This window comes from Protopterus annectens, chromosome 11.part0 (genome assembly GCF_019279795.1).
Source record: "Protopterus annectens isolate FY-2018-M chromosome 11.part0, PAN1.0, whole genome shotgun sequence".
In the NCBI taxonomy this organism is placed as follows: Eukaryota; Metazoa; Chordata; order Ceratodontiformes; family Protopteridae; genus Protopterus; species Protopterus annectens.
In genome coordinates this window covers 925,942,462-925,968,215 of record NC_056745.1, presented here as the reverse complement: position 1 = coordinate 925,968,215, position 25,754 = coordinate 925,942,462, and the positions used below count along the sequence as shown (strand labels likewise).

At 42.9% G+C, this 25,754-nt stretch overlaps 1 protein-coding gene across 2 annotated transcripts in view; it reads left to right on the top strand.

Moving 5' to 3' along the window:
• The window catches only part of PHTF2 (putative homeodomain transcription factor 2), a 1,638,259-nt gene that overhangs the window by 1,562,852 nt on the left and 49,653 nt on the right, over positions 1–25,754 (top strand). For both annotated transcript variants that reach the window (XM_044088321.1, XM_044088320.1), the window contains one exon: positions 13,550–13,645. In XM_044088321.1, coding sequence (XP_043944256.1) covers positions 13,550–13,645 — 96 coding nt within the window. The remainder of the gene's footprint in view (positions 1–13,549; positions 13,646–25,754) is intronic.

Genomic DNA, 25,754 nt, shown 5'->3' with positions numbered 1-25,754 from the left:
GCCGACTGGACAGCGGACTACCCAATAGTTAGGACTGCAGCAATGTGGATCCTCGAACATCTACATTTATGGTAGGTACAAAACTGTACTTTGTCTGACCATCCTTTAGTGTCATTTTGCATAACTCCAGCATGCAAAGACCACTTACTGTGGTGACCGACATCCCTAACTGTATGCCTGGGCAAGACTATTCAAAATACCATCCCCAGATGTGACAATCACTACACATATATACACACACACACACGCACACACACCTACTCTCTGGGGTAGGGGGCATGTTTGAAGGAGGATGCTCCAAGGAGCTTGGACACAGAGGCCAACCTTCACATCAACATCCTGGAGATGACGGCTGTTCACCTAGCACTGCAGAAGCTACAGGATCTCCTTCCCTCTGTATTTCTAGCTGTTCTATCAGATATATCTGTTACTTAGAAGAACCAAGTCCTATCCCCTTTGCAGAGAGGGCGTGAGACTGAGGCGCAATGGGCAGTAGATCCACTTCACTTTCTAGTTGCAGTGCATTTCCCAGGAAAATTCAAGTTGTTTAATAGAACAGGCTCAGCAAGTCTAGTCTGATGCCTCACAAGTGGTCCCTCAACCATCAGTGGCTCAGGAGATTTTCTCTCTTTGGGACCAGGCATGCTGTAACATTTTTGCTTCCACATCCAGCACCAAATGCAACCCCCAGAGGGTCAGTCGTTGTGATGCTCTGGTTTGTCAGTAACCCTCCTGGGCTTTTTTATGCCTTCCTACGAATTTCCAGCTTTCTTCAGAAAGCATATACATGTGAATCTAAGATAATTCTCATTATTCCACTATCTAGTCCATTCTACATGTGCTTCACTTGAAGACTCCATGGCTTCTGGCTTTAAAAATGGAACTTCTCTGTCATCTGTCTAGTCAGCCTCATCCTGATGTGTATAATCTCAAGCCAACCACATGAAATCTCCAATTCCCATTTATGCCAAAGACCCTTCATTTTCCCAAATGGTGGTTCATATATTGCCCACATCTCAGAAGCAGTTTACTTGCAAGGTCTACAAAAGTAAATGGAGACAGTGTTCCTTTTAGACTATGAATCAAGATGTGCACCATTTTACCACTTCTGTCTCATTACATTTCTTTTTCAACACTTTATGTGGCAGGGTTTAGTTATTCTACCATAAAAGTGCATTTGGCATCCATTTCAAACTTTTCACCATGGACTTCAAAACCATTTCCTGGCTTCACACAGACTTGCAAGAGTGAGTGTTGTTCCATCTGCATTCTCCAATAAAAGGCCCACCCTGTACATGAGACCTTAATTTTTTATTAGAAGCTCTAGCAAAACTACCTTTGAGGCAGCTTCTATCACATACATAAAAAATGTTGTCATGAAAAACTCTGTAGTTTCATTTACTTCAGACAGGAAACTTTTTGTGCTTCATGCATCGTCTTCCATTGTGATGTTCTTAAACAACTAAGATTTTATATCTGTAGAACCAAACCCTTTAGCAAGAATTGTCAACTGTAAATATCCTTTGCTCAAAATAAAATGGGCAAGAGAATTTCTAAGAAAACGTTCAGATGGCTATCTAGTTGCATTACTTTTGTTTACTCTTCCAGTAAGAAAACACTGCATCCTAATCCATTCTACTTCTAGCCAAATTGTTAGGTTATGAAATGGGTTGAAGTAACAGCCAGAGAGATTGAAAACAAAGTTAAGAAAAGCCTCTAATTGGGAAACCCCAGGTGCAGACGTCGTACCTAATTTTTGACTGAAAGTATTAATATCTTTGCACGAAGATTTAGCCATGAGCAAAAACTGTTTATATGCACACCCCGAACAGCCACCGACCTGGTTAACAGGAAAAACGATGCTCCTACTTGAGAGTGAACCTGTAAGCTACCCTAAAAATTATAGACCAGTAATTTTCCTTCCGACAATGTATAAATTATATACGGGAATTGATGCTGGCAGAGTTTATAGTCAATTAGTAGAAAACTCAGTTATGGCAGTAGAACAAAATGGGCAGTAAAAGAAAGTCATATGGAACAAAGGATTATTTGTTGTTAAAGTCATAGTGGAGAACTGTAAAAAGGGGAAGAATCTAAGTATGGCATGGATTGACTAAAAAAAGCATTTGATAGTATCCCACATTCATGGATAAAAGAATGCTTAAAAATGTATAAGATACACACCCTGCACTGATCAACTACATTACAGTGACCATGAAACAGTGGCAGACCCCTTTGCAATTAAGCCATGATAAAGGACAAACTATTATCCCAGGGATAAAAATTCAAAGGGGGTTATTCCAGGGTTACTGTCACCGCTGCTATTCTGCCTTGCCCTTAACCCATTAAGATGTCTACTTAACAGCTTAGGCCATGGCCGTAATTTGGCTCATAGAAAACAACAAAGTGTAAAGACTTTTCATCATCTCTTTGTTGATTATTTAAAATTATATAGCTCATCAGATGAGGAACTGAAAGTACAACTGCAAATTGTCTAAACTTTTTCAGATGATATAAAAATGTCATTTGGTCTTGATAAATGTGCAAAAGCAACCTTTAAAGCAAGAAAGCTGCAATGTCAGGAAAATATTAGCTTGGGACAAGAATATGATATAAAAGAACATAAGCAAGAGGGGGTGTATAAATACTTTGGAACTGATGAAGGATCAACAATAAAACACGAACAAATGTGAATAAAACTTAGTAAGGAATATTTCAGAAGACTTAAATTAATCCTGAAAACAGCACTGACATCTAGGAACAAAATTCAAGCTATAAACCAGTTTGCTCTTCCTGTCCTAACTTACAGTCATGGAGTGATTGACTGGCCCCAAAACGTGTTGGATAGATTAGATAGGAAATCAAGAAGGATGCTTCATGCTCACCAAATGATTTATAAAAATCAGTGCATACCATACCTCTCAACCTGGAAACATCAGAAATCTGGACAAAGCCCATTAAAAATAGGTACAAATCTGTACTCTCATTAATGTAAAATTTGCATACGTAATTACATAACTCCACCCACTCAAATGACTTGTGGGTACCAACTTTCAAACACAAACTGAAAGACAACCAAAATATGGCACCAGACTCCCCCTGCAGCCATTCCAATGCCCCATTACCTGGCTGTTTCATCCCATTTACCATAAACACTAATGTGTGTATACTGCTTTACTTCTACAATGATTATTTGGATTTTATTTTCACATTTTATAGCACAGTGCACAAACACTAATAGATATCTGCTAAACAAAGCAATACTGTCTCACAATGAAAATAGACTTGGCATTAAAACTTCTCTGCCCTTGAAATTCACATTCATTGAAACAGCATTGAAACCCATACCACATTCAAAGAAAATGCGTTTGGCCAGTGGTGGATAAAGATTACCTTTGAGCTGTTTTCAAATCATAAGCCCCTTGCACACAAAACAAGAAACATACATGCATTCTTTGATGCACCTTCCTGACTTTATTAAATTATATTCCTTGTATAATACAGCACATTTAGACTTAAGTTAGAGCGCATTTTAAATTTATTGTTTGAACATTTTTCCAGTTCTCGCACTTATTTTCAATTTCAGCTTTTTTTGTGTGGGGAACAAAAGAAAAACACCAGGGACACATTTTAAACATTGCTTGTATAATTTTGGAAAGTTGCTAGAATAAAATGTTACCCCCATGCATTTTACTGCCAAGTCTTGAACCCAGGACCCTGTGCAGTACAGTCAGAGCAACATAACGCTATGCCAAATTGGCAGCTTCCTGAAAGACATGACTGAAACTTTAATTGCTATCATTTAGTGAATCCAGTTCTCACTTCTCACCATAGCTCTCAGCGTCGTAGCACAAAAAACTTGAACAAATCCAGTAATGGGCGAGTACAGCCCCAAAACAGGAACAGATTTCAGATACTGATCTTATAAACTTAGAAATTTGCTAGAATAAAAGGTGTTGTGTTACAGTTTATTTTTCCTGAAGAATATGAAGGCTGAAATTCAAATGCATGTCATTATTTAGTGAATTCATTCATTTAGTGATTTGCCACAAAAATCCTGAAAGTCAAACTATGAGGCATACATTCACAAGTGGTGGTGGCTAGGGACTTTAGGCTCTTTTTACCTGTACCCAAGGTACAGGGTTTGAACCTGAGTTCCTCTAGCCACCAGGTGTATTCACACACACACACACACACACACACACACACACACACACACACACACACTCTCTCTCACACTCACACACACACACACACACACACACACACACACGTCCATTGATGAGAAGAAGCATACCTTAAAAGCAGACTTCGTCCATGCAGCTAAATAACTCTGCTGAGATCATACACGCACACACCCCATAAGCCCAGGAAGCAGCAGTACCAGCAGGAAAGGAACTCCATTTGTTCACAGAAATAAGTACATTTCTTTCAGTGTGGCACTTGCAGATTTGCCAGCCTGGAAAGAAATAAGCAGTACCTGCTTCCTTTATTGCACTCGTAGATTTCAGCCAGCCAGCCAGGAAAGCCCTTGAGCTCAATTCCGACAGGCTGACGGAACTGACGTCATCATGCACGTGATGACGTCAATTCCGACAGGCTGACGGAACTGACGTCATCATGCACGTGATGACATCAGCTCAAAAAGTGTGAAAAAATGTTAAAACCTGGAAAAAAATCAGAAATTAAGGGGTGCCACTCAGGGAATCGTGGCACCCCATTATTTGGACCCCAAAACTTTGGTAAAAAAAACAGTAATTCGGTACAGTTGGGAGGTATGGTGCATACCAAGATTATATATTCCCTGTTCTGAAGGAGGGATGGGCCTCCTTGAAATTGATTATATGTATAGATCTGCAATTGCGGGACTCCACACACACACATCCGCTGGCCTCACAAGACCCAAACATAGTGAAAGTTTTGAAGCATGAAGAGAATGACTGTTAAGATGACTTCTCTGCTTAATTTAGCAGAAGCATATTGGCATCAACCAGGAATGGAAATCAAAGCAGAAGTGGATAAAAATCACGCAACAACTGAATGTGCCAAAAAACAAAAGAAAGAATGTAAGGTGAAGGACCAGATGAGAAGGCAAGAAATGTGAAAAAAGCATAAATATAGTTGCAAGTATGGAAGAACCTCATGTTGATCAGGAAAGAATGCAGGAATGGTTAAGGAGAGGCGAATTCAAACCAAGAGATGAAAGGTTAAAATTGGTAGCCTAAGATAGTGGGTTACGTACACGTTGGTTTACAAAGTCCACTGAACATGTGGGAGAAACAGACTAATGTAGGTTTTGTAAAACTGAATTAGAAATAGTTGCACACCTTGTTGCAGGTTGCGACATGCTAATGGCAGAAGGACTGTATACTGAAGGGCATAATAATATGGCAAGATTGTTGCACTGGGGATTGTGCAAACATTATTGTACTGAAGTGGCTGAAAAACACTGGAAACTTGAGCCACAAAGCATCATAGAAAATGATGGCTTATATCATATGGGACCACCCATTACCAACAGTTCAAAAGATAGATGCTAGAAAACCAGATATAGTGGGTCAAGAAAAGAAGACGAGTAGCATTGATCATTGAAATTGCCACACCCAGTGACTACAGTGTCTTGCGTACAGAGAGACACAAGTCATAAAATATCAGGCTCTGCAGGCAGAAACGTGAGCAATGTGGAAGAAAGATACCCAGACAGCTCCAATAGTAGTAGGAGCAACAGGTCTTATAAAAAATAATCTACAGTCGTATTTAGATATGTTACCAATCCATATAACTCCATATGAATTGCAGGAGGAGTCATAACTGGGCACATTGCGGGTGTTCCAAGGAGCACTTTTGGCTGACATCAAAAATTGAAACAATACTAATTTCATGAACTTTAATCGTACTTTGACTTAGGAATGGGGTCTATTCTTGTCATGGTATTAGAAACCCAAAAGACTTGGAGAAATTAAAAAGTAAGAAAACACTGTCCATTACACCAAAAGCTATTTCCCAAGATCTGTTGCAGCCTGAACAGCCACCTTCAGAAACTCTTTGGTAGAAGAAGTGTGTGCTGCAAAAACATGGTCTACATTGCATACCTTTACCAAGCATTATATACTGGATGTTGTGTCTAGATCCAGAGCCTCTTTTGGAGCTTCACTTCTGAAAGGTGTCCTGCCCTGATACCAAACAAGAAAGCATATAGTTTGGGATTCTGTCTCAACAGTCAGATCAGATGGACAAATAAAGTAGGATATGGAAGCTATTTAGCTGAATCCTTTTCATCTTATTTCATCTGATACAACATCCTAGTCCATTCTTCTTCTAGCCAGATTGTCAGGGTTGGTTTCTCTTTACTTCTGCCTTCCTTGTATTTCTCTATTGTATAGGAAGGGCCTCCTGGACAGCAAGCTTGATCTGATGTTAGGAAGGGCAAAGTGGAGTTATGGGAGGGAAGAATTAAAAGTTTTTCAGGCTAAGAGCATTGGCCAAATCTGATCCAGCAAGCAGATCTGTTCCAAAAAGTTGTACCAAACAGACTAGGATGAAAAGGGTCCATGATTATAGTAAGTACATAATTCCTGTTTATGCCTTACTACATGTCTTCCTGCCAGTTCTGAGGAGGTAGAACCAACATGCAAGTGCAGGCTGCAAGACATTGGCTCAGTGTGCATCTGGTGGCTGGTGCCTTACATAGAATGAAAAGAAAGCAAAACTGAAAGCATGGCCTGTTGTGCAGGAAAAGTAGCTCTTTTAACAATATCTGATTATCACAACAAAATTGTTTTTCTTTTGATTTCCGCCCCACCAGCCAGCAGTTTAACTATGTATTTGTTTTCTTGTTTGTATTGAAATTTAGAAACCCACTTTAGACAGGTCATTTTCTAGATAAAACTATGTGTATGAGTGCAAATGTGTGTTGGAGGGCTTGCAGACAATTGCATTGTATGCTTCTTGAAGGAGTGAGCTACAAATATATTACTGTGACATCTGAGTTTAACAGAGTCAGTAATTGGGCATTTCTATTCATGGGGGTTGCAGTGGCTTGCACTGGATGCATCCGGCATCGGTGAGCTGAATGCATTATTGTCACAATTTGTGTATGTACTTGAATTCATTTGATCACCATTAGACATTTTAGATATTTACAGTCAGTAAACTGGCTGTGAGTGGGGGAGATATGTTTGCGTTGGGAGGTTGCATTGTATGCCCTAGCCAACAAGGAGATAAAATGCATTATATTGGCCATTATTTACATTTTCTTTTCGTAATAGGCATCTAATATGTATCCACTTGATAGTGTTTGTGACTTGTCATTTTCACATGCATTTTTGGAATTGCTAGCAGATCCTCACTGGCAGAATGGTGAGGGTGGATGTGACTTAGAGTATCAGAAGATCCCTAAGATAGACTTATCTTAACATAGAACCCAGTGACTCATACAGCATTGTGTACTATAGAAATGATCATTTTAATGCATGGTACTAAATTGCATTTCCATGCCAGAGTTTACCATTGTGCAGAACATCATGCCTGAAACCTGTTGATTACTTGGCTGAAGGTACATTGCAGAAGTGCTCTTACCCTTTGCAAAGGCCATACAGTCCTGCTTCCAGTTCATCCAGCTCATTGGACGGTTTTATATGTTGGGCCATATAGTTTGGATCCATCATGTCTAGTTCATTTTATTGGCACCTGTTTGAGAAAAGTGTGTGTGGGTAGCAAGGAAGTAGTAGGTAGCCTGCTATCCTGATGCATATTTTATAAATAGTAAATCTGATGTAATCCATGTCACTGTTCCTTACTCTTTGGTATTGGATCTGACATGGGATCCAAGCCGGCAACTTTTTAGATCGCTTCTAGGCTCGAGCTCCTCCCACTCCCATGATCCCTTGCTGCTGTCTAACCCCTCAGATCTCGTTTGCCGTGCTAAGCTACAGACACAGATTTCTTGGCTCAAGTTCCTGTGTGGGATAAGTAGCTCTATTTCTAAAAATTTGGTCTGCCTTTTTCTGTTATATTAATATTTTATTGTTAGTGAGTAGTGTAGTATTAGTTCTCTGTGTGTTTTGGCACCCTTTTTATAGTGGCCATTATTTTCCCATTATTTTTTCATTGTGTGAATTGTGGTTGTTCTAGTTGGTTAGTACTTGCGTGTTTTGGTCGGTTGCTCATTTCCCGGTGCTGACTTGTGCATGCTTTTTTTTACTGGCTGTGTTTTTCTGTGCGCCCCTTGGCTGTAGGTCACTTATCATGTCTGATAAGCCAGCTGGCTTTAAAAGGTGCTCCTTGTGCAGTCGGAAGATGCCTGTCTTCGATTCGCATGAGGAGTGTCTTTATTGTTTGGGAGTTGACCACCTGGAGGTTGATTGTGACATTTGTGTCTTATTCAACCCCAGGGCTTTGGTCGAGCTCCAAAACAAACTTCTTTTAAAAAGGGTTAGCTCATAGGGGTCCCTTGGCTCAGTCCTCTGCAAAGGCTGAACCCTCTGAGCACAAAAGGAATGTCCCCTCGCTCCTCGGATCTTCCTCTTCCAAAAAGGCGAGGCTGTTGGATCCTAGTACCTCCGATCCAACCCCAGCCTCGACTCAAGTCGGATCTGACACCCTCAAATCCTAAGGTCCTTGACTCATAGATCTGGGGCTTCCACTCCGAAGCCCTGGGATCCAAGATCACCAGAATCCACTCCTGGATTTAAGGTCTCCAGTTTGAGGCCTTTGGATCTGGACCAGCCATGGATCCAGCTTCCTTGGATCTGAGGCATGTGGAATCCAAGCGTTTGGATCCTACCTTTTCATCAGATCTGAATATGTTGGATCCGGGATCAGTGTCTGATCCCACTATTGTTATTGAGGATTCCCCCTCAGGGTATGGCTTGAGGCAGTCCGCTTCCATCTCCAAGCACAGAAGTCGTTCCTTAGAGGGGAGATCCTTGGGATCTAGACACCCATCCTCAGCTATGTCCTCCACCTCCTTTAGGTCCTCCAGGAGGTTTGCTCCCTTCTGATATGGACAGGATGATGAGGTCCTTTCTTAAGGCGCAGATTGAGTTGGGGATTCGTGTCCTCTGCCCCATCCAGCTAGGGGACCATCCAGAGGCCCGAAGGTTCTGGTATGCTCTGGTCCTTCTCCCCAGGCAGGCCTTCCTGCTGAGAGTGCGGATGAGGCATTGTCCAGTCCTTCGGCTTTCTGGGTCATAGAGAGGACTTTTTCCTCCTAGAGAGTTCCCTCCCAGCAGATCCTACTCATCCTATCCCATGTCAGCCCTCTTGAACTAGCCTTCAGGCGGGAGCTGCTTCACATGGGGGTCCCCCTCTTTTCCGAATCCTCCCTCAAGCCACCCCTGGAGGAGGTTCCTCCGAAGAGATCATGTAAGAGGAGACAGTTGGACTCCCCTGCTGAGTCACTAACTGAGGATACGGACCTCGATGAAGGGGACGGGTCCCCGGGATCTCCTCCTGTGGATGTCTCCTTGGGGACATCTTGGAAATCCTTAAGCTTAAGGGCGGTTGGTCTTCCCTTCCCCCTTCCTTCGAGAAGTCAGTCTTTCCGAAGGCTTTTGGGACAGGACCATCTACCTCTTGGGTTTCACCTCCTGCAGATGAACTTGTAGACCTTATCACCAGCAGAGCTTGGAGGGACCCAGATACTGTGTAGCCTGTTCCCAGACGTGTGGACAAATTCCTCAGTCCCCCTTCTGACAAGCAATTCTGGTCGAAAGGCATGCTAGTCAGTGCAATTGTGGTAGCTGCCACCACCAAGAAAGAGTTGGCAGAACAGAGCATGTCTGTCCATCCTCCCAACCATGAGTCCCAGGCGATTGACAGGCACAGAAAGCAGGTTTTCACCTTGGCTACATTCAGTCTGTGGGCACTTAACTACCTGGCACATTTGACCCAACTAAAAAGGGACCTGGTCAAGGAGCTTACCATGTCCCTTTCTGAGGCACTGCCTGCTGGGAAACTAAGCAAGGTGTCCCCAAGCTATCCATACTTTCTTCCCTGGCTAATTCATCGATGAGGCTGATTGCCAACGCGACAGAAGGGGCCTCTCGAGCAGCTGGCAGAGGCAGCGCTATTCATTGTCACCTGACTGCTGATTTGCAGAGTCCTTTAAGGCATCTTTCACCAAAGCCCCCTTCAGTGGTTCTACACTGTTTGGCCCTTCGGTCAGAGAGACTCACCAGCAGTGAGCAGGAGGGCAAGACCTTGTCAGCTGTGGGAATCAGGTTTTCCACCCCTCAATGCTCCTTTTCCAAGATGTAGCAAAGGGGCCAGGAAAATGCGGTTTCGCAAGTCTTAGTCTGCCTACCAGGCTGCTGAAGATCAGCCCTCCTCCAAAGGTCAGGGGAGAGGGCTCAAACAGCAGATGCTGCCCCAGGGGCAGAGGGGGGTCTACAAAATCAGGGCTCCAGGGAACCCTTCTCTGAGAAACCCAACTGTCCTGCCCTGGAGGCAGTCAGGGGTTGTTTGTCTTTGCACCCTTTGGCCTGGGCAAGTATTACAAAACATCATTGGGTGCTAAACATCATTTCCAGGGGTTATTCTGTTCCCTTTTTTCAGTCCCCTCCTCTGGTCAGGAGATACCTCCCTGATGCATGACCCCATCAGAGGGAGCTAGCTCAAGAAGAAGTGTGCAAGCTTCTTCAAAAGAGAGCCATTCATGCGGTCCCCCCAGGGCAACGAGAATCCTGAAGTTACTCTTGCTTCTTTTTGGTGCTAAAGAAGATGGGGGACTTGCATCCATTTTTGGATCTCAGCAAACTCAACCTCTCTGTCAAGAAGTCCAAGTTCCAGATGGTCATTGTCCAGTCCATCGTGCCTCTGTTGCACAAGGATGATTGGATGTGCTCCATAGATCGCAAGGATGCATACTAACATATAAAAATAGACAGGTGCTCCAGGAGACATCTCTGCTTTTGAGTAAGGGCCAGTCACTACCAGTTCAGGACTCTGCCCTTTGCTCTCACCCACAGCCCCCCAGGTGTTCAAGTGCATGGCTGTGGTCTCAGCTCACCTGAGACCGCAGGGTTTCCAGGTGTTTCCTTACTTAGACAATTGGCTCCTCACAGCTCCCATGAAGTGTCATCTGGCCACTGCCTAATCAGTACCTACTGCAGCTGTTCAACTAGTTAGGCATTAGTGAATCTCCCCAAATTATACATGATTCCATTCAAAAATCTGGAATTCATCGGGATCCAGTTGGACACTGTGTCAGAGATTGCAGTGCTCCCGCTTCGCCGGGTACACCTCATCTGATCTCATGTTCAGTGTCGTCTCGATCTGTCTCATCCCCATGTCCACCTTGTTTTCAGAGCCTTGGGGTCCATGGCAGCGGCAGTCTATTTAGTGCCATTAGTAAGGTTCTACATTTGGGTTCTGCAGTGGACTCTTGCAGTTCAGTGGTCTTCCCTGGTTCATCTTATGACAACACCAGTCCACACACCAGTGTGCAGACATCATCTCCTTTGGTGGATCCAGTCTCCCGACCTCCTAGCAGACATTCTCTCTTCCTCCCCCCAGTGCCACAGTGACCACGGATGCTTCCTTGTTGGGGTGAGGGAGGATTTTCAGGGATAGATGGTTCAAGGCACATGGTCCAAGCAGAGACCAAACTCCATATCAGTGTCCTGGAGATGAGGGCATTCCTACTCACATTGCAAGCCTTGCAGGTCTCCCTCACTCTGTGTACTATTGCAGTTCACACAGACAACATGGCTGTTGTGTGGTACATCAGCAAGCAGGGGGGCACACGTTCGTATCTGCTTTGTTGCAAGGCCATGAGAGTGTGGGAATGGGTGATTTCCTCAAGGTGCTTTCTCGTTGCAACACATATTCCCGGAGAGTCCAGTGTGCTGGCGGACAGACTCAGCAGGGCAATCCTGAGTCCTCATGAGTGGACCTTGAATCCTTCTGTGGCGAAAGAAATCTTCCTTTGTTGGGGTCAGCTGAGCTGTGATCTGTTTGCTTTCCCTCTCAATCACAAATACAGCTGGTATTTCACCCTGATTCCCCCAAACGGGAAGTCACCCAGGGATGCTGTGGTTCACAGTTGGCCTCCGTGTCTCCTTTATGCCTATCCTCCCTTGCCTCTCATTCCCAGAGTTGTTCAGAAAGCCTGTCGCCTCAAGGCCACCTTGATCTTCATCTCCCCTTTTTGGCCTCGGCAGGTGTGGTTCCCCCTTCTTCAGTTTCATTTTGGCTACTAGATCCCATTCCGGATCCGATTTCCCATCCCTCTCTGCTTCTGATTCCCAACCTACAGCTGCTTCATCTGATGGCATTATTTGTCCACTTCCAGTAATCCTGAACCAGCCAAGGCTACCTTCTCCCATTAAGAACATTATCCTAGCCTCTCAGAAGGCTTCCACTAGAAAGATTTACACCAGTAAGTGGAGACTGTTTTCTATTTGGGCTTAGCAGAACAATCTTGATCCTGCTTCAGCTTCCATTTCCCATATCTTGCTGCTCTTGTCTTTGCTGTTTCAGGAAGGAGCTAGCTCCTAAGTGCAGTTGGCAGCTATTTCCAACTTCCATGTTTGTGAGGAACCCACCTTCTCCTCTCACTTGTGTAGAGTTTTTAAAAGGGGGGTTTCTGTTCCGACCTCCTGTCAAGGATCCTTCCCCTCCTTGGGACCTTTCTTTTTTGCTGTAATCTCTCACAGAGAGTCCATTTGAGCCTGCTGCCACATGTGATATCAAATTCTTTTCATGGAAGACTGTTTTTTTAGTAGCCATAACTTCAGCTAAAAGAGTTTCAGAATTGCAGGCTGTTTCTATCAAACCGCCTTTCTTGGTTTTTCATAAAGACGGAGTGGCCCTTCGAACTATCCTTTCATTCATGCCTAAGCTTGCCCTACAGAAGCAAATCTGAACCAGTCAGTCCAGTTGCCAGCCTTTTCTCAAATTTTGCTAATAAAGGGGAATATCTCTTGCATATGCTAGATGTGCATAGACAATTGCATTTCTATTTAAGTAGGACCAAGAGTTTTCAAAGGTCTGACCAGCTGTTTGTGACATTCTCTCTTAACCGGGAGGGCCAGGCGGTATCCAAAATAACTCCTGTTGGATTTCGATGTGCATTTCCTTTGCTTATTCATCTAAAGGTTTATCCTTAACCGGTCCAGTCCGAGCTCATTCCTCCAGGTCAATGACTATGTCAGCTGCCTGCCTTGCCCATCATTCCATAACTTGGCGTCTCTGTTTTCCTGTGTCACTATTCATCACTATCCCTCCCTCCATCCCCAGTTCTGTAGGATCTAGAGGATGTGGTGGTGATCTGTCTGGTGGCCAAGGTCTTCCTTAGACTTAGGGCAAACTTGATCTGAGCAGTTAGAGGGCAGCAAGAGATCATGGGATTGGGAGGTGCTTGAGCCTAGAAGCTGTCTAAAAAGTTGCCGGCTCGGATCCGATGACGGATCCAATACCCAAGAGTGATGAATAGTGACATAAGCTAACACAGATGCCAAGTTATGGTAAGTAAATAACTATTTTTAAGTACCTGTATTTTTTTTTTTTTTTTTTTACATAATGTATTTCTGTAACTTTTTATTAGATCAATTTATACTTGAAAATGGAGAAGAAACCTAATAAAAAGGAAGAACTGAACTTGGTGAACAATGTACTGAAACTCGCAACTAAATTACTGAAGGTAAGATAAGAAAATATTTTAATGAAAATGAAGTTCTTAAAATGGTAATTCAAATATAGTTAAATTGTATTATGTTTTTGTTATTCTCATCACTTCCTTAAATTGATAGCAGACCTTATTTTGTTGAGTCATCTTCAAATTTAGCTTACTGCAGGGGAGAAAAGTCATTTGTCAGTGGCAAACATTGAAGTCTTTTCAATATAGATTGCTGTAGAAGTAAAGAAACAAGTCATTTGCTGTAGCTCTGTGCTCCAAACGTGTTTATTTTTTATGTCGTATTTATTTTGGCAGTATCTCAAGGAGGAGGTATTGGCTATATAGCCAAATGCAGAGCAGTGTGTTTCAATAGGATGTGTACCACTATGTCCAAATCGACAGATTACTATATCATTGCAGTTTTCTATTGTACGTTTTTTTTTTTTTTTTTTTTAATTTGCAAGCTATGTATTTTTGCAGTGGTTCCATATCATAAAATTAAATGAATTGAATATGAAAGTGTTAGTTATAATGGAAGGCTTTACTGTCCTAATAAAATATTTGCATCTTTAATACTGCCATTGTTAATTCCTTATTTTCTGTGGTCACAAAGGACTATCAGAAGTGGATTTTGGATAGTGACTTCAAATGTGAATGATACTTATCTGTGAATACCAGTGTTGTGGTCTTACATGAAATGCACGAGACTGCAAGTGGGGATTGATTAATTGATTATTTTGGCCTTTTATAGCCTTGATTATGTTCTGCACCACTCTGTCCCCACCATAAGCTACAGAACATTTCAGTACTTCCCTGCTGGGATAGTTGTCTTACGACTGTTTTGTATTCCTAGCTTGTGTGATAGCACTGTTCATTCCTTCTGTACAACATTGAAGGGGTGTGTGTTAGCCATGCAATCTCAGCCTTTGTCCCATTCTTTCAACATCTGTTACTAGATCCCTTCTACACGAGACATATCTTACCACTGTATTTACTTTACCTAAAGTGATTGTCCCCAAAAAAAACTATGGAGTTGAGGCCCAGAATTTTTGTTAAGAGGACATGGTGCCAATTAAACAGTTCCTCAGTTGTTCTTTCCACCTCTTTAAAAAGTCAAACATATAGTTTGTTGTGACCTCTTTAAAGGCCGTTCATTAGACTTGCATGACATTTATCAAACATCAGTCAAGTTAATACTACTTCCCCAACTCCATCAGCGTCAGAGAGAGAGACAGGTGTTTTTGTTCTATATAGATGATGATTTCATGTTTATTTATAGTAGGTTGAAATTGTCTTGCTTGGTTGTAATTTCAGTGAACATTTTTGGTTCACTGCCTGCTGTATTTGCAGTGATTTTCAGGTGCCTGTTTTAATGTTGTAGTGTTGAACCTAGTATACCCAGTTAAAGATAGCTGCATTTTTTAGAAAGAGCAGTATTAATAGCTTGTACTGCAAATATGTATTACTGTTTTCTTCTGAGATGTCAAGACTTCAGAATAAGAATGATTAAGGAGTGAGGTGAGGGCAGACACTTCACAAGTTTTGGATAGGAATGAATTTTGCTTGACTGGTATATTTGTTTTATGTTAGAAATTTGCAGTACATAGTTTAAGTTTTTCTAATTGAGCTGTTGTAATGTGGGGATATTTCATTTGATTTTTAGGGTAATCATTTGAAAGGTCAGGACCTGCTACAGTGAATCCTGAAACAGAGACTGAATGGCCATAAAATGGACTTACTAAGTCCTAGGTGCCCATTTCTCTGAATATTCCCTTTTTTACAAGGTATGGCTGTCTTGGAGTTGGTATATATAATATTGGGGTATTGGCGGCTGGCACCCTTGCCAAAAAAAAAAAAAGTTTACTGGAGAAGAGATCTTCGAGGTTTACTCTTTTCCTGGGTTTTTGTTCTTTTTTTCTGTCAGCATTTGGCATTGAGTGCCAACATTTTAATAGTGAGACGATTTTATTGTGTTGGAAAGCTACCCAGTAATCATCTTTCTAAACTGCATCCTTTACCCTTGCTCACATTTTTTGCTAAACATCTGCTTCTGTTTTTTTGGCTTTTGTGGTTTGCTGATACCTCTCAACTGAGTTAGAAAAGGCTTCCACAATCGTTGGCCAGAATGCTAACATTTTTATCCTGGTAATTCCTGTCATCTCAGATGTATATCACTAGGTTTTAAGGTTGACACATTATTTCATAGCGACCACCTTTCTAACACAACTCCTTATTGCCACCTCAATGACTGGGGCCTTGAATGCTGCCATGTGGAGCTGGTGTCACTGCCATCACTGGAAGCCCAGTTTGAGTCTTCTCAAAGTCAAATGTTGAACTCAGTACACACAAAAATGTCCAGTAGACCTTCACTACTACTTTGGGTCTCATCCATCTGTTTGGTGGATCTGCTTTACCACCAGGTCACAATCATATGTGGCGGCACTGTTTCTTTTTTCACTAATTTCACTAAGGTGTTCAGAATGCATGAACTCTGTTATAAGGAAACATCCACAAAAATCTGTTCTGCATCTCTAGTCCAAGATGCTCTAGTACAAATTACATTTATTAGCCTTCTTGTATTCAGACATGGAGTTTATTATTGACAATTCATGGCTTGCCATTTCTCCCTGTTGTAACTCTCCAGGTATCTTTGCCATTCCCTGTTTGAGTTTCCTAGTACGATTACAGAGCTGGTAAGTAGCACCTCACCAACTTAGTGTAAAGTATCTGAATGCTCTGTATAGCTCTTTGCTATTTAAGTACAAACAGATGCCAGAATGTTTATGCCTGTGGCTTGCACTTCCATTGAGGCAACCCAGTAGTCTGCTGGGAGAAACTTCAGCTGCACAACTTTCAGCCAGGGACTTGAATATCTGCACACTCACCAAAGGCCTTTCTTGAGAAGCAGCACCTGATCCAGGAGACAAACTGCTTCAGACTGAGAAGTCTGGTTTTGTAGCCTGTTGAGTCCTACTATAGCTAGCCAATATTCTTTCACTTCTTGTAGCATGCTGAGCTTCTTTTCCACCAGGAACACAATGTTCTGTACCCATAAAAGTAGTTTTCCTTGCTAGAGTCTAGGTTGCCATGTGACATCCTGCTTCTGTGGATGCTTGCACCATGTCTGGCATTGTACGTGAGCACCTTTCATCACCTTGTAAGTACTGAGCCCATAGAATGTCATAACACAGCCATTTCAATTTGTCCATACAAATTAAAAGGGTGGCTTAACACTAGATGCTCACAGATGAATACCTCCGCAGACTTGGCTCTACAGATAAGTTCTGGGAACCCCAACCTGAATATTGCCATTTTAGAAAGCGAAGAGTAACACTCAGCAGGTCTTTTTATTGAGTCATACATTCTTGCCTCTCACCCCTGACTTTCTCATCAAGAGAGTTTCTGCCAGAACACAGGGCTTCAGGTGACACCTTTGAGGTTTACTGGGCAAAGTACAGCTCATCTGTCATAACAACGTTGATACTCTACTGGCATGAATTAATGATTTTAAATTAAACCAAATACAGCACACAATTATGGCTATGCTACAGTATTGTTTTCCTAAGTAAACAAACAGATTATATAAATCTAATTGAATCAGTACATAACTACTAAGTAAACTCATACTTCACTAATTTATTTATGATTCTGTCATCTTTCGTTAACTTTGATATCAAAATGTTAGTAACAGTTGTAACATACTTAATTTGCTGTTTCTCCTTTTCAGTAAGAAATGATGGGGAAAACGAGTTGATGCTTTCATGTTAGAAATAAACGTATATCACTATCTGAATTCAGAAGCACTTGATAATTTATAGTTCCTTTTTATTATTTTAAGATTCTAAAAAATAAGCATTTCTCAAAAATGTATAATCAGGTAATTATATTTAAACTTCACACCTGGGTTACTGATAACTGAGTTGATCTCTAACCCCATTAGGTTAATGATAGACTAGATGGGGATGCTCATTATCTGTGTGTGGAAAATGAGTAGATCTGACATTGGTATTTTCATATCCATCCTTTACCTATAGGACTAAAACCAGAAGATATTTAGTCAGCCTAGATCATAAAACATTCCCAGACCATCCTGGATTTTCCCTTTAACCACAGTGCGCAGTGCCTCAAACCAAACTCAAGATTTAGTCAGCCATACAAGCAGTCAGTAGCTCTGAAAAATATCTCTAGGCTATCTGGTTATATTTCTTAATTTTTTGTGAGTGCTTTCCTTTAGTTTTTGAGGCTTAGTGAGTTTCCTAGATCTGCATTCAAAGTCAGTTTGTATGTTCATCTTTCCCACTGCTGCATTAGCCTTTAGGCTGTGTGGGTTGCTTCCCTGCCAAGGAAATAATTATCCAGCTTCACAAAGCTCTGGCTCCCTAAACACCTTCACTCTGACTGCTGATTGGCTAGTCCCAATGAAGGAACTCTGCAGTCGGAGTGAAGGTTTCTTCATTACTTTCTTGTTGCCCTTGAGAAGCATCTCTGGGGTTTCACAGGAGCAGAAGTCAGCTAAGCGCTTCATTCCTGGCAGATAAGTCCTCTTTGGGGAACCCTCCACACAGAAATGGTTGCTCTTTTAAGAAAATATTATATAATTTTATTTTCTGACTAAAAGTAATACTTCCCCTTTAAGAAACCCAATATTTTTATCAATATCGGATGTTTCCTATCAGGGAACACTGTTTTTTAGCTACGTGTTACTTAGCTAAATAGTTGCTATTTTTGAGAAAATGCATGCACTGCTTGTGTAAACTTATTTTTGTGACTGAAAGTTTTATTTTCAGACAGGCAGGGGTGTGTTTTTTTCAGTGTAGTGCTTGTGCTCACTTTGCGACTGCCCACCTCCCATTTCTTTCTGACTGGGTATTTTAGCTCTGTTTGTGCTTTTAATTTATGAGGGGGCTAATGAAAGAAATGCGACTAAGTGTGCTGCTAGTGTGCAGTAGTGGCAACTTGCCTTCTGACAGACTCACTCCAGCAGCACATTACAAACTGGATTCCTTTTCAAGGTCCAGGGCTAGCTTTGCTAGGACCAGTCTCCAGGGGCTTTTAGATTCATATCCTTCCTCCTCTCAGGGTTTTGGAATCTCCTCCTTGGCTGCAGCATGGATACATTTTCTGACTGAAGTCACCATTGCAGTATTCCTAACACATGGGTTATCACTGCTGGGGTACCAAAGCTTTACCTTCCCAGTATGGTAATGTCCGATGTGATGTCCAGTGTATGAGCTCAACTTACTAGCGTAGGAGTATATAGGCAGATGTACGACCGTAATTCCTCAGACTATCTTGCAGTCAGCCTGAATACAGGTTGCTTATCCATCGGACTGATTGTCGTTTAGTCATTGGTACTGTTGCTGCCGCAGTTTTCCACTTATCTGATAAACCTTCTAAACTCCTTGTTAAAGCTCTCCCTTTAGGCTAGAATAGCAGGGCTATGGATAGGTGGGATAAAAACGTTTATACCTCTTCTATTTTGGCATTCAGGGCTATTATAGGTTCATAGGTTGGTACTAGGCTATCGGCCCTAGGGCCTGTACAAGCCTAGCCATAACAATTCCCTGGATATTTCTTCCCACAATATTTACTTCCCTGGACCCCTGTCTAGCAGGGCGACTTACGTGATCCCCGGGGTGAATTTCCTATCTCCTATCCAGTCAAAGTTCCTTTTGAAGAGGGCCAAGGAGGCACTCTGCTTGACATGTATGGGCAGTCTATTCCAGAGCATGGGGAGTCTCTGGATCAGGAGCCTATCTCTCCAGCTTGTTTTGTACATTGTGATGACAAGGTTTAGATCCCTGGAGCATGTGGCTCTGAGAGATTGGGATTTCTTTAAGTGGAGCATGTCCAGCAGCTCAGGGTTTGACATGGCCTTGTATGTTTAGCAGAGATCGCCTCTGAGTAGACGATATGCCACAGAGTATAGCTTGAGTTTTTTTAGATGGTCAGCATAGGGCATCTGCTTTAGGCCTGTGATTCTTTTAGAGAGATATTTCTGTGGCCTTTCCAGCTGTTGCAGATGTCTTGCGAGGTACATACCAAACGGGGCATTGTACTTTATAATGGGTCTAATGAGGGATGAGTACAGTGGGACAATGACCTCCTTTTTTCTGGATGAAAAGCCATTAGTGATGGTGTGCCACATAGAAGGATTTCCAGACTGTTGTGGCGATGTGGTTATCGAAGGTGAGACCACTGTCCACCTGTGTCCCTAAGTCTCTCATCACACTTTCGGTGTTTAGTGTACTGCCCCCATGTGGTAATTCATGGGTACATGTTTTTTCCCAAAGGGGATAACTATACATTAATCATCAAACCCAGATGACCAAGTACTTGTCTGTTCTCAATTCTTTAAGTGAGGTAGTGGTAGACTTGCAGGATACAGTTTCTAAACAAGTATTATCCTTAGTTAAGGCTACACTAGTGGCCAAACACTGCATTAAGTGTAGTTATGATGCTGTACAGACTTCATCCAGAGCAGCCGCTACAGGCTCTGTAATCTGCAGGTATGCAAGTTACGTAGTCAGCCTGTTCCTAAGGTCTTGAAAGCAAAGGTAGTGGGTCCCCCTTTAGACAAGAATATCTTGTTTGGCCTCTAAGCTGCCAAACTTTTCATTGCCCTTTAAGAGCAGGGTAAAACCATGAAGGACTGCAGACAGCTTCTGATAACCTCTATACCTAAGTATCAGAGGAATTACACAACCAAACCTTCTGGTTTTGTCAGAAGGGACCCTAGGTCTAGCCATTAAAACAGGAAGGCTCCTAGAAGGAGATTTCCCAGATAAACCACAGGAGGATGCCTCATGGGAGGCAAAGCTCTGTGACTGTTCTGCGACACCCTTTCCCGAGCCCCCAGACCTACCCTGCCCCCTCAAAAAGGCTGACCCAGTCTTTGTCCACCTGAGAAAAGATTACCAGTGATAAATGGATGCTGTCTATAGTTAAAAAAATCATTATGACATGTTTTGGATACAGATTCCCCCAGTAAATGCCATATTCCCACCTCCACACAGTCATATTCATCTGCTCCCAACCATTCTACAGGAACTACAGCCCCACAAGGCACAATAGAGCCAGTGCCAGAAGAATCTAGGAAAGGAGTTTTACTCCAGATTTTTCCTGGTCCCAAGAAAAGAAGGGCAGTAGAGACCCATATTGGATGTCTCCTTGCTAAACACCTCCTTTTAATGTGGCAACTTTCAAACTGCTCTCAGTGCATACACTACTACCTTTCATTCTGCCCCTGGCTTTTTTGTTGTCCCTAGATCTAAAGGATGATTACCTTTCATATACCAGTTCTGACCCCTTGCAGAAGATTCCTCAGGTTTTGTATAGGGTCATCTCACTTTGCCTTTTGGGCTCTTCACAGCCACAACAGTTTTAACAAAGTGTCTGGCACCGATGATCACCTTCTGCCGAACACAGGGAATTCAGATTTTTTTCTTAAATAGTCAACCTGTTAATCCAAGCTACTTCACCACAAATTCTCCTTCAGCATTCCCAGTTCACCATCCTCCTCCTATCTTAGTTAAGGTTCAGGATCAGCTACAAAAAATTCTCCCTGCAGCTATCTCAAAATCTAGTTTTTCTGGGTTGCAGGCTGGACACAGAGAATGCAGGACTTCTTTTCTCAAAAGAAGTTGCAGAGCCTTACAAACAGCTTCTATAACCTTGGGTCCCTCAGCCAGTGCTCAGCCAGGGAGATCCTTTGGATGTCCTTCTATTCTCATGCTGCAGTATTCATAGCTGTAAGGAGGTTGCTGCCTGCAGCACCGGACATCCAGCCAGTATACTAAAGTCTTGGGGGCAGGGGTATGTGCGACGTTTGATGTCAGAGCCATAAACTGATGTTGGCTCTAAAAGTGACGTCTGCACGTACCCGCTCCAGAACTTTTCTGCTGCAGTGATCTCCGACCTCGGATTGCCAGCTTCAGGAAGCAGTTTTCTCGTTTGACTCTGCTATCCACTACAGATAAATACCCTTTGGGTTTTTTGTTATCTATTTCTTAGCTTTTAAGATACATGTCAACTAGAAAGGGGGAAGTGTGCTTGTGGAAGACCAGTTCTACACAAGGACATCATCATCTTCTTTCGGCTGTTCTCGTTAGGGGGTCACCACAGCGGATCATCTGTTTCCATTTCTTCCTGTCCTCTGCATCATGCTCTTTCACCCCAACCGCCTGCATGTCCTCTCTCACCACATCCATAAACCTCATCTTAGGCCTTCCTCCTTTCCTCTTACCTGGTAGCTCCATCCTTAGCACCTTTTTCCTAATATACCCAGCATCCCTCCTCAGCACATGTCCAAACCAACGCAATCTCGCCTCTCTTGCTTTGTCTCCAAACTGTCCAAGCTGAGCTGACCCTCTAATATACTGATTCCTAATCCTGTCCATCCTAGTCACACCCAGTGCAAATCTTAACATCTTTAACTCTGCCACATCCAGCTCTGACTCCTGCCTTTTCGACAATGCTACCATCTCCAATCCATTTAACATAGCTGGTCTCACTACCCTCTTGTAGACCTTCCCTTCCACTCTTATTGGTACCCGTCTGTCACAAATTACTCCTGACACTCTTCTCCACCCATTCCACCCTGCCTATACGCTGAACTGTTGATCCCAAGTACTTAATCCACCTTTACCAACTCTACTCCCTGCATCCTCACCATTCCTCTACCCTCCCTCTCATTTGCACACATATATTCTGTTTTAGCCCTGCTGACCTTCATTCCTCTCCTCTCTAAGCATATCTTCAACTCTCCAGGGTCTCCTCAACCTGGACCCTACTCTCACTACATATCACAATGTCATCTGCAAACATCATAGTCCACGGGGCTTCCTGTCTAATCTCATCTGTCAACCTGTCCATCACCACTGCAAATAAGAAAGGGCTCAGTGCTGATCCTTGATGTAATCCCACCTCCACCTTAAACATATCTGTCACTCCCACCGCAGTCTTCACCAGTGTCGCACTACCCTTGTACATATCCTGTACCACTCTTACATACTTCTCTGCCACTCCCGACTTCCTCATACAGTACCACAACTCCTCTCTAGGCACCCCGTCATATGCTTTCTCTAAGTCCGCAAAGACACAATGCAACTCCTTTTGACCTTCTCTGTATTTCTCCAACAATACTCTCAGAGCAAATATTGCATCTGCAGTGCTCTTTCCTGGCATGAAACCATACTGCTGATCACTAATCATCACCTCCCTTCTTAACCTAGCTTCCACTACTCTTTCCCATAACTTCAAGCTGTGACTGATCAATTTTATCCCTCTGTAGTTACTGCAGCTCTGCACATCACCCTTATTCTTAAAGATAGGTACCAAAACACTTTTTATCCATTCCTCGGGCATCTTCTGACTTTCCAAAATTTCATTAAACAATCTAGTTAAAAATTCCACTGCCATTTCTCCTAAGCTCATCCATGCTTCCACTGATATGTCATCTGGGCCAACAGCCTTTCCATTCTTCATCCTCTTCATAGCTGTCCTTACTTCCTCCTTGCTAATCTGCTTCACTTCCTGATTCACTATCCTTACATCATCCAACCTTCTCTCTCTCTCTCTCATTCTCTTCATTCATCAGCACTTCAAAGTACTCTTTCCATCTACTCAACACACTCTCCTCACTTGAGTATGTTTCCCTCACTGTCCTTTATCACCCTTACCTGCTGCACATCTTATCTTTCCCAGCTCTGTCCCTCTGTCTAGCCAATCGGTACAGGTCCTTTTCTCCCTCTTTAGTGTCAAATCTCTCATGCAACTCTCTATATGCCTTATCCTTAGCCACCTCTCTCTTTGCCATGCGCCTCATCTCCTTATACTCATGTCTACTTTCTTCATCTCTTTGACAATCCCACTTCTTCTTCATCAGCCTCTTCCTCTGTATACTCTCCTGTACTTCCTCATTCCACCACCATGTCTCCTTGTCCTCCTTCCTCTGTCCAGATATCACACCAAGTACCTTCCTAGAAGTCTCCCTTACTAGCTCTGCTGTAGTTACCCAGCTATTTGGTAACTCTTCATTTCCTCCCAGTGCCTGTCTTAACTCTTCCCTGAACTCCACCTCACAATCACCCTTTTTTAACTTCCACCATTTAATCCTTGGCACTGCTTTCACATTTCTCCTCCACTTCTTGATCACCAACATCATCCTGCAGATCACCATTCTATGCTGCTTAACTACACTTTCCCCAGTCACCACTTTACAGTCTCCAATCTCCTTTAGACTGGCCCTCCTACATAGGATATAATCCACCTGTGTGCATCTTCTTCCACTCTTGTATGTCACCATGTGCTCCTCCCTCTTCTTAAAATACGTATTCACCACAGCCATGTCCACCCTATTTGTTAACACCATACCTACCCATCACTTCCTCATCCCCTCTGTTCACTTCACCAACATGCCCATTGAAGTCCACTCCAATCACTAGTCTCTCACCCTTGGGTACACTCACCACCACTTCATCCTACTCACTCCAAAATTTTTCTTTCTCATCCATCGCACACCCAACTTGTGGAGCATATGCACTAACAACATTCATAATTACACCATCAATTTCAAGCTTCATAAACATCACTCTATCAGACACTCTCTTCACCTCCAAAACACTCTTGGCATACTGTTCCGTTAGGATAACCCCTACCCCATTTCTTCTGCCATCCACACCATGATAGAACAATTTGAACCCGCCTCCTATACACTTGGCCTTACTTCCCTTCCATCTGGTCTCTTGCACGCACAATGTATCAACATTCCTTCTCTCCATCATATCAGCTAGCTCTCTCCCTGTACCAGTCATACTGCCAACATTCAAAGTTCCTACCTTCAGTACTACACTCCTAACCTTCCTCCTCTCTTCCTGCCTTCGGGCATGCCTTCCCCCTCCTCTTCTTCTTCGGCCAACAGTAGCCCAATTTCCGCCAGCACCCTGTTGGCTAACAGTAGGACATGCTTCTGATTATTCTGTTTAGGGGAGGCCCACGACCATACATCTTGTGACATTTGTAAATCGTTTGTGCCAAAAATACTTCACAGATGTCTGGCTGCATTAAAACTTTAGAACCAGAGACTCTGGCATCTAGCGTTCGGTATGGAGGATGGGGTAGGTACTTCCGACAAGCCGTCTCTGAAGAAGGCCAAAATATTTAGGCCCGATGCCCATGCTGCACCTCAAGAGTCCAGTGAGACTCTCGAAGCAGCTGTTGGCTCAAGGTCCCATCAGATTTCTGTTTCTCAGCTAGAACCGGGAACCATGATGGAAGCCTGTTTGACGGAAATGATGAGTATGTCCACTGAGGTAGATCAGCCATCAGTTCCTGATTGCAAGGGGGAACCATGGCTTGTGGCATCGGAAGGGCCAACTCATGCTGTGCCATCCTGCCATACGTCAGCTTCTAAATCGACCCATCCTCCAACTCCTCTGAAGAGGAAACAGAAAGCAAAACATATAGAACAGCAATCTGCACATGGATGGGATGTTTTTTCCCAAACGCTTTTCAAGGCATTCCAGGCTCTCCAGTTGCATGTACCTCAATCTGCTCCTTCTCCAGTGCAGACCTTTGAAGAATCAGAGGAAGAATAATCCTCCTCTGATGATTTTCTTACTTACTGTTCTGAAATTGAATCCCCCAATGACTTCATTACCCCTGAGGAAGAGGACCCAATCAGTCCTGAATCTCCAAGGGAAACATTTTTTTTTGGAGATACCATCTCTTCCATGAGAGAACACTTCAAATGGCAGGCCTCAGATGTTTCAGAAACAAAAAAAAGAGGTATTTTGAATTATTGCAAACAGATCAGCCCTCCCCATCTGTAGTACCACCATTGCTTCCGGCCTTTCAAGTTGCATTTTTGGCTGCTTCACAGGCTCATAACTCTCAGGCGTCAGCTTCCAAATGTCCATACAGGTCCTATAAAGTCCCTCAGGATGCATAGTACCTGTTCAAGAACCCCCTTGCAGTCATAGCAGTCTCAGCTGACAAATCCTCTAGACAGCTGCCTTCAACCTCTGTATTCCCCACCGACAAGGACAGCAAGTTTATGCATAGGTTAGGAAAAAAGGTCTATACCTCTTCCACACTTGACATCAGAGCCCTAAATTATCAAATCTATATGGCC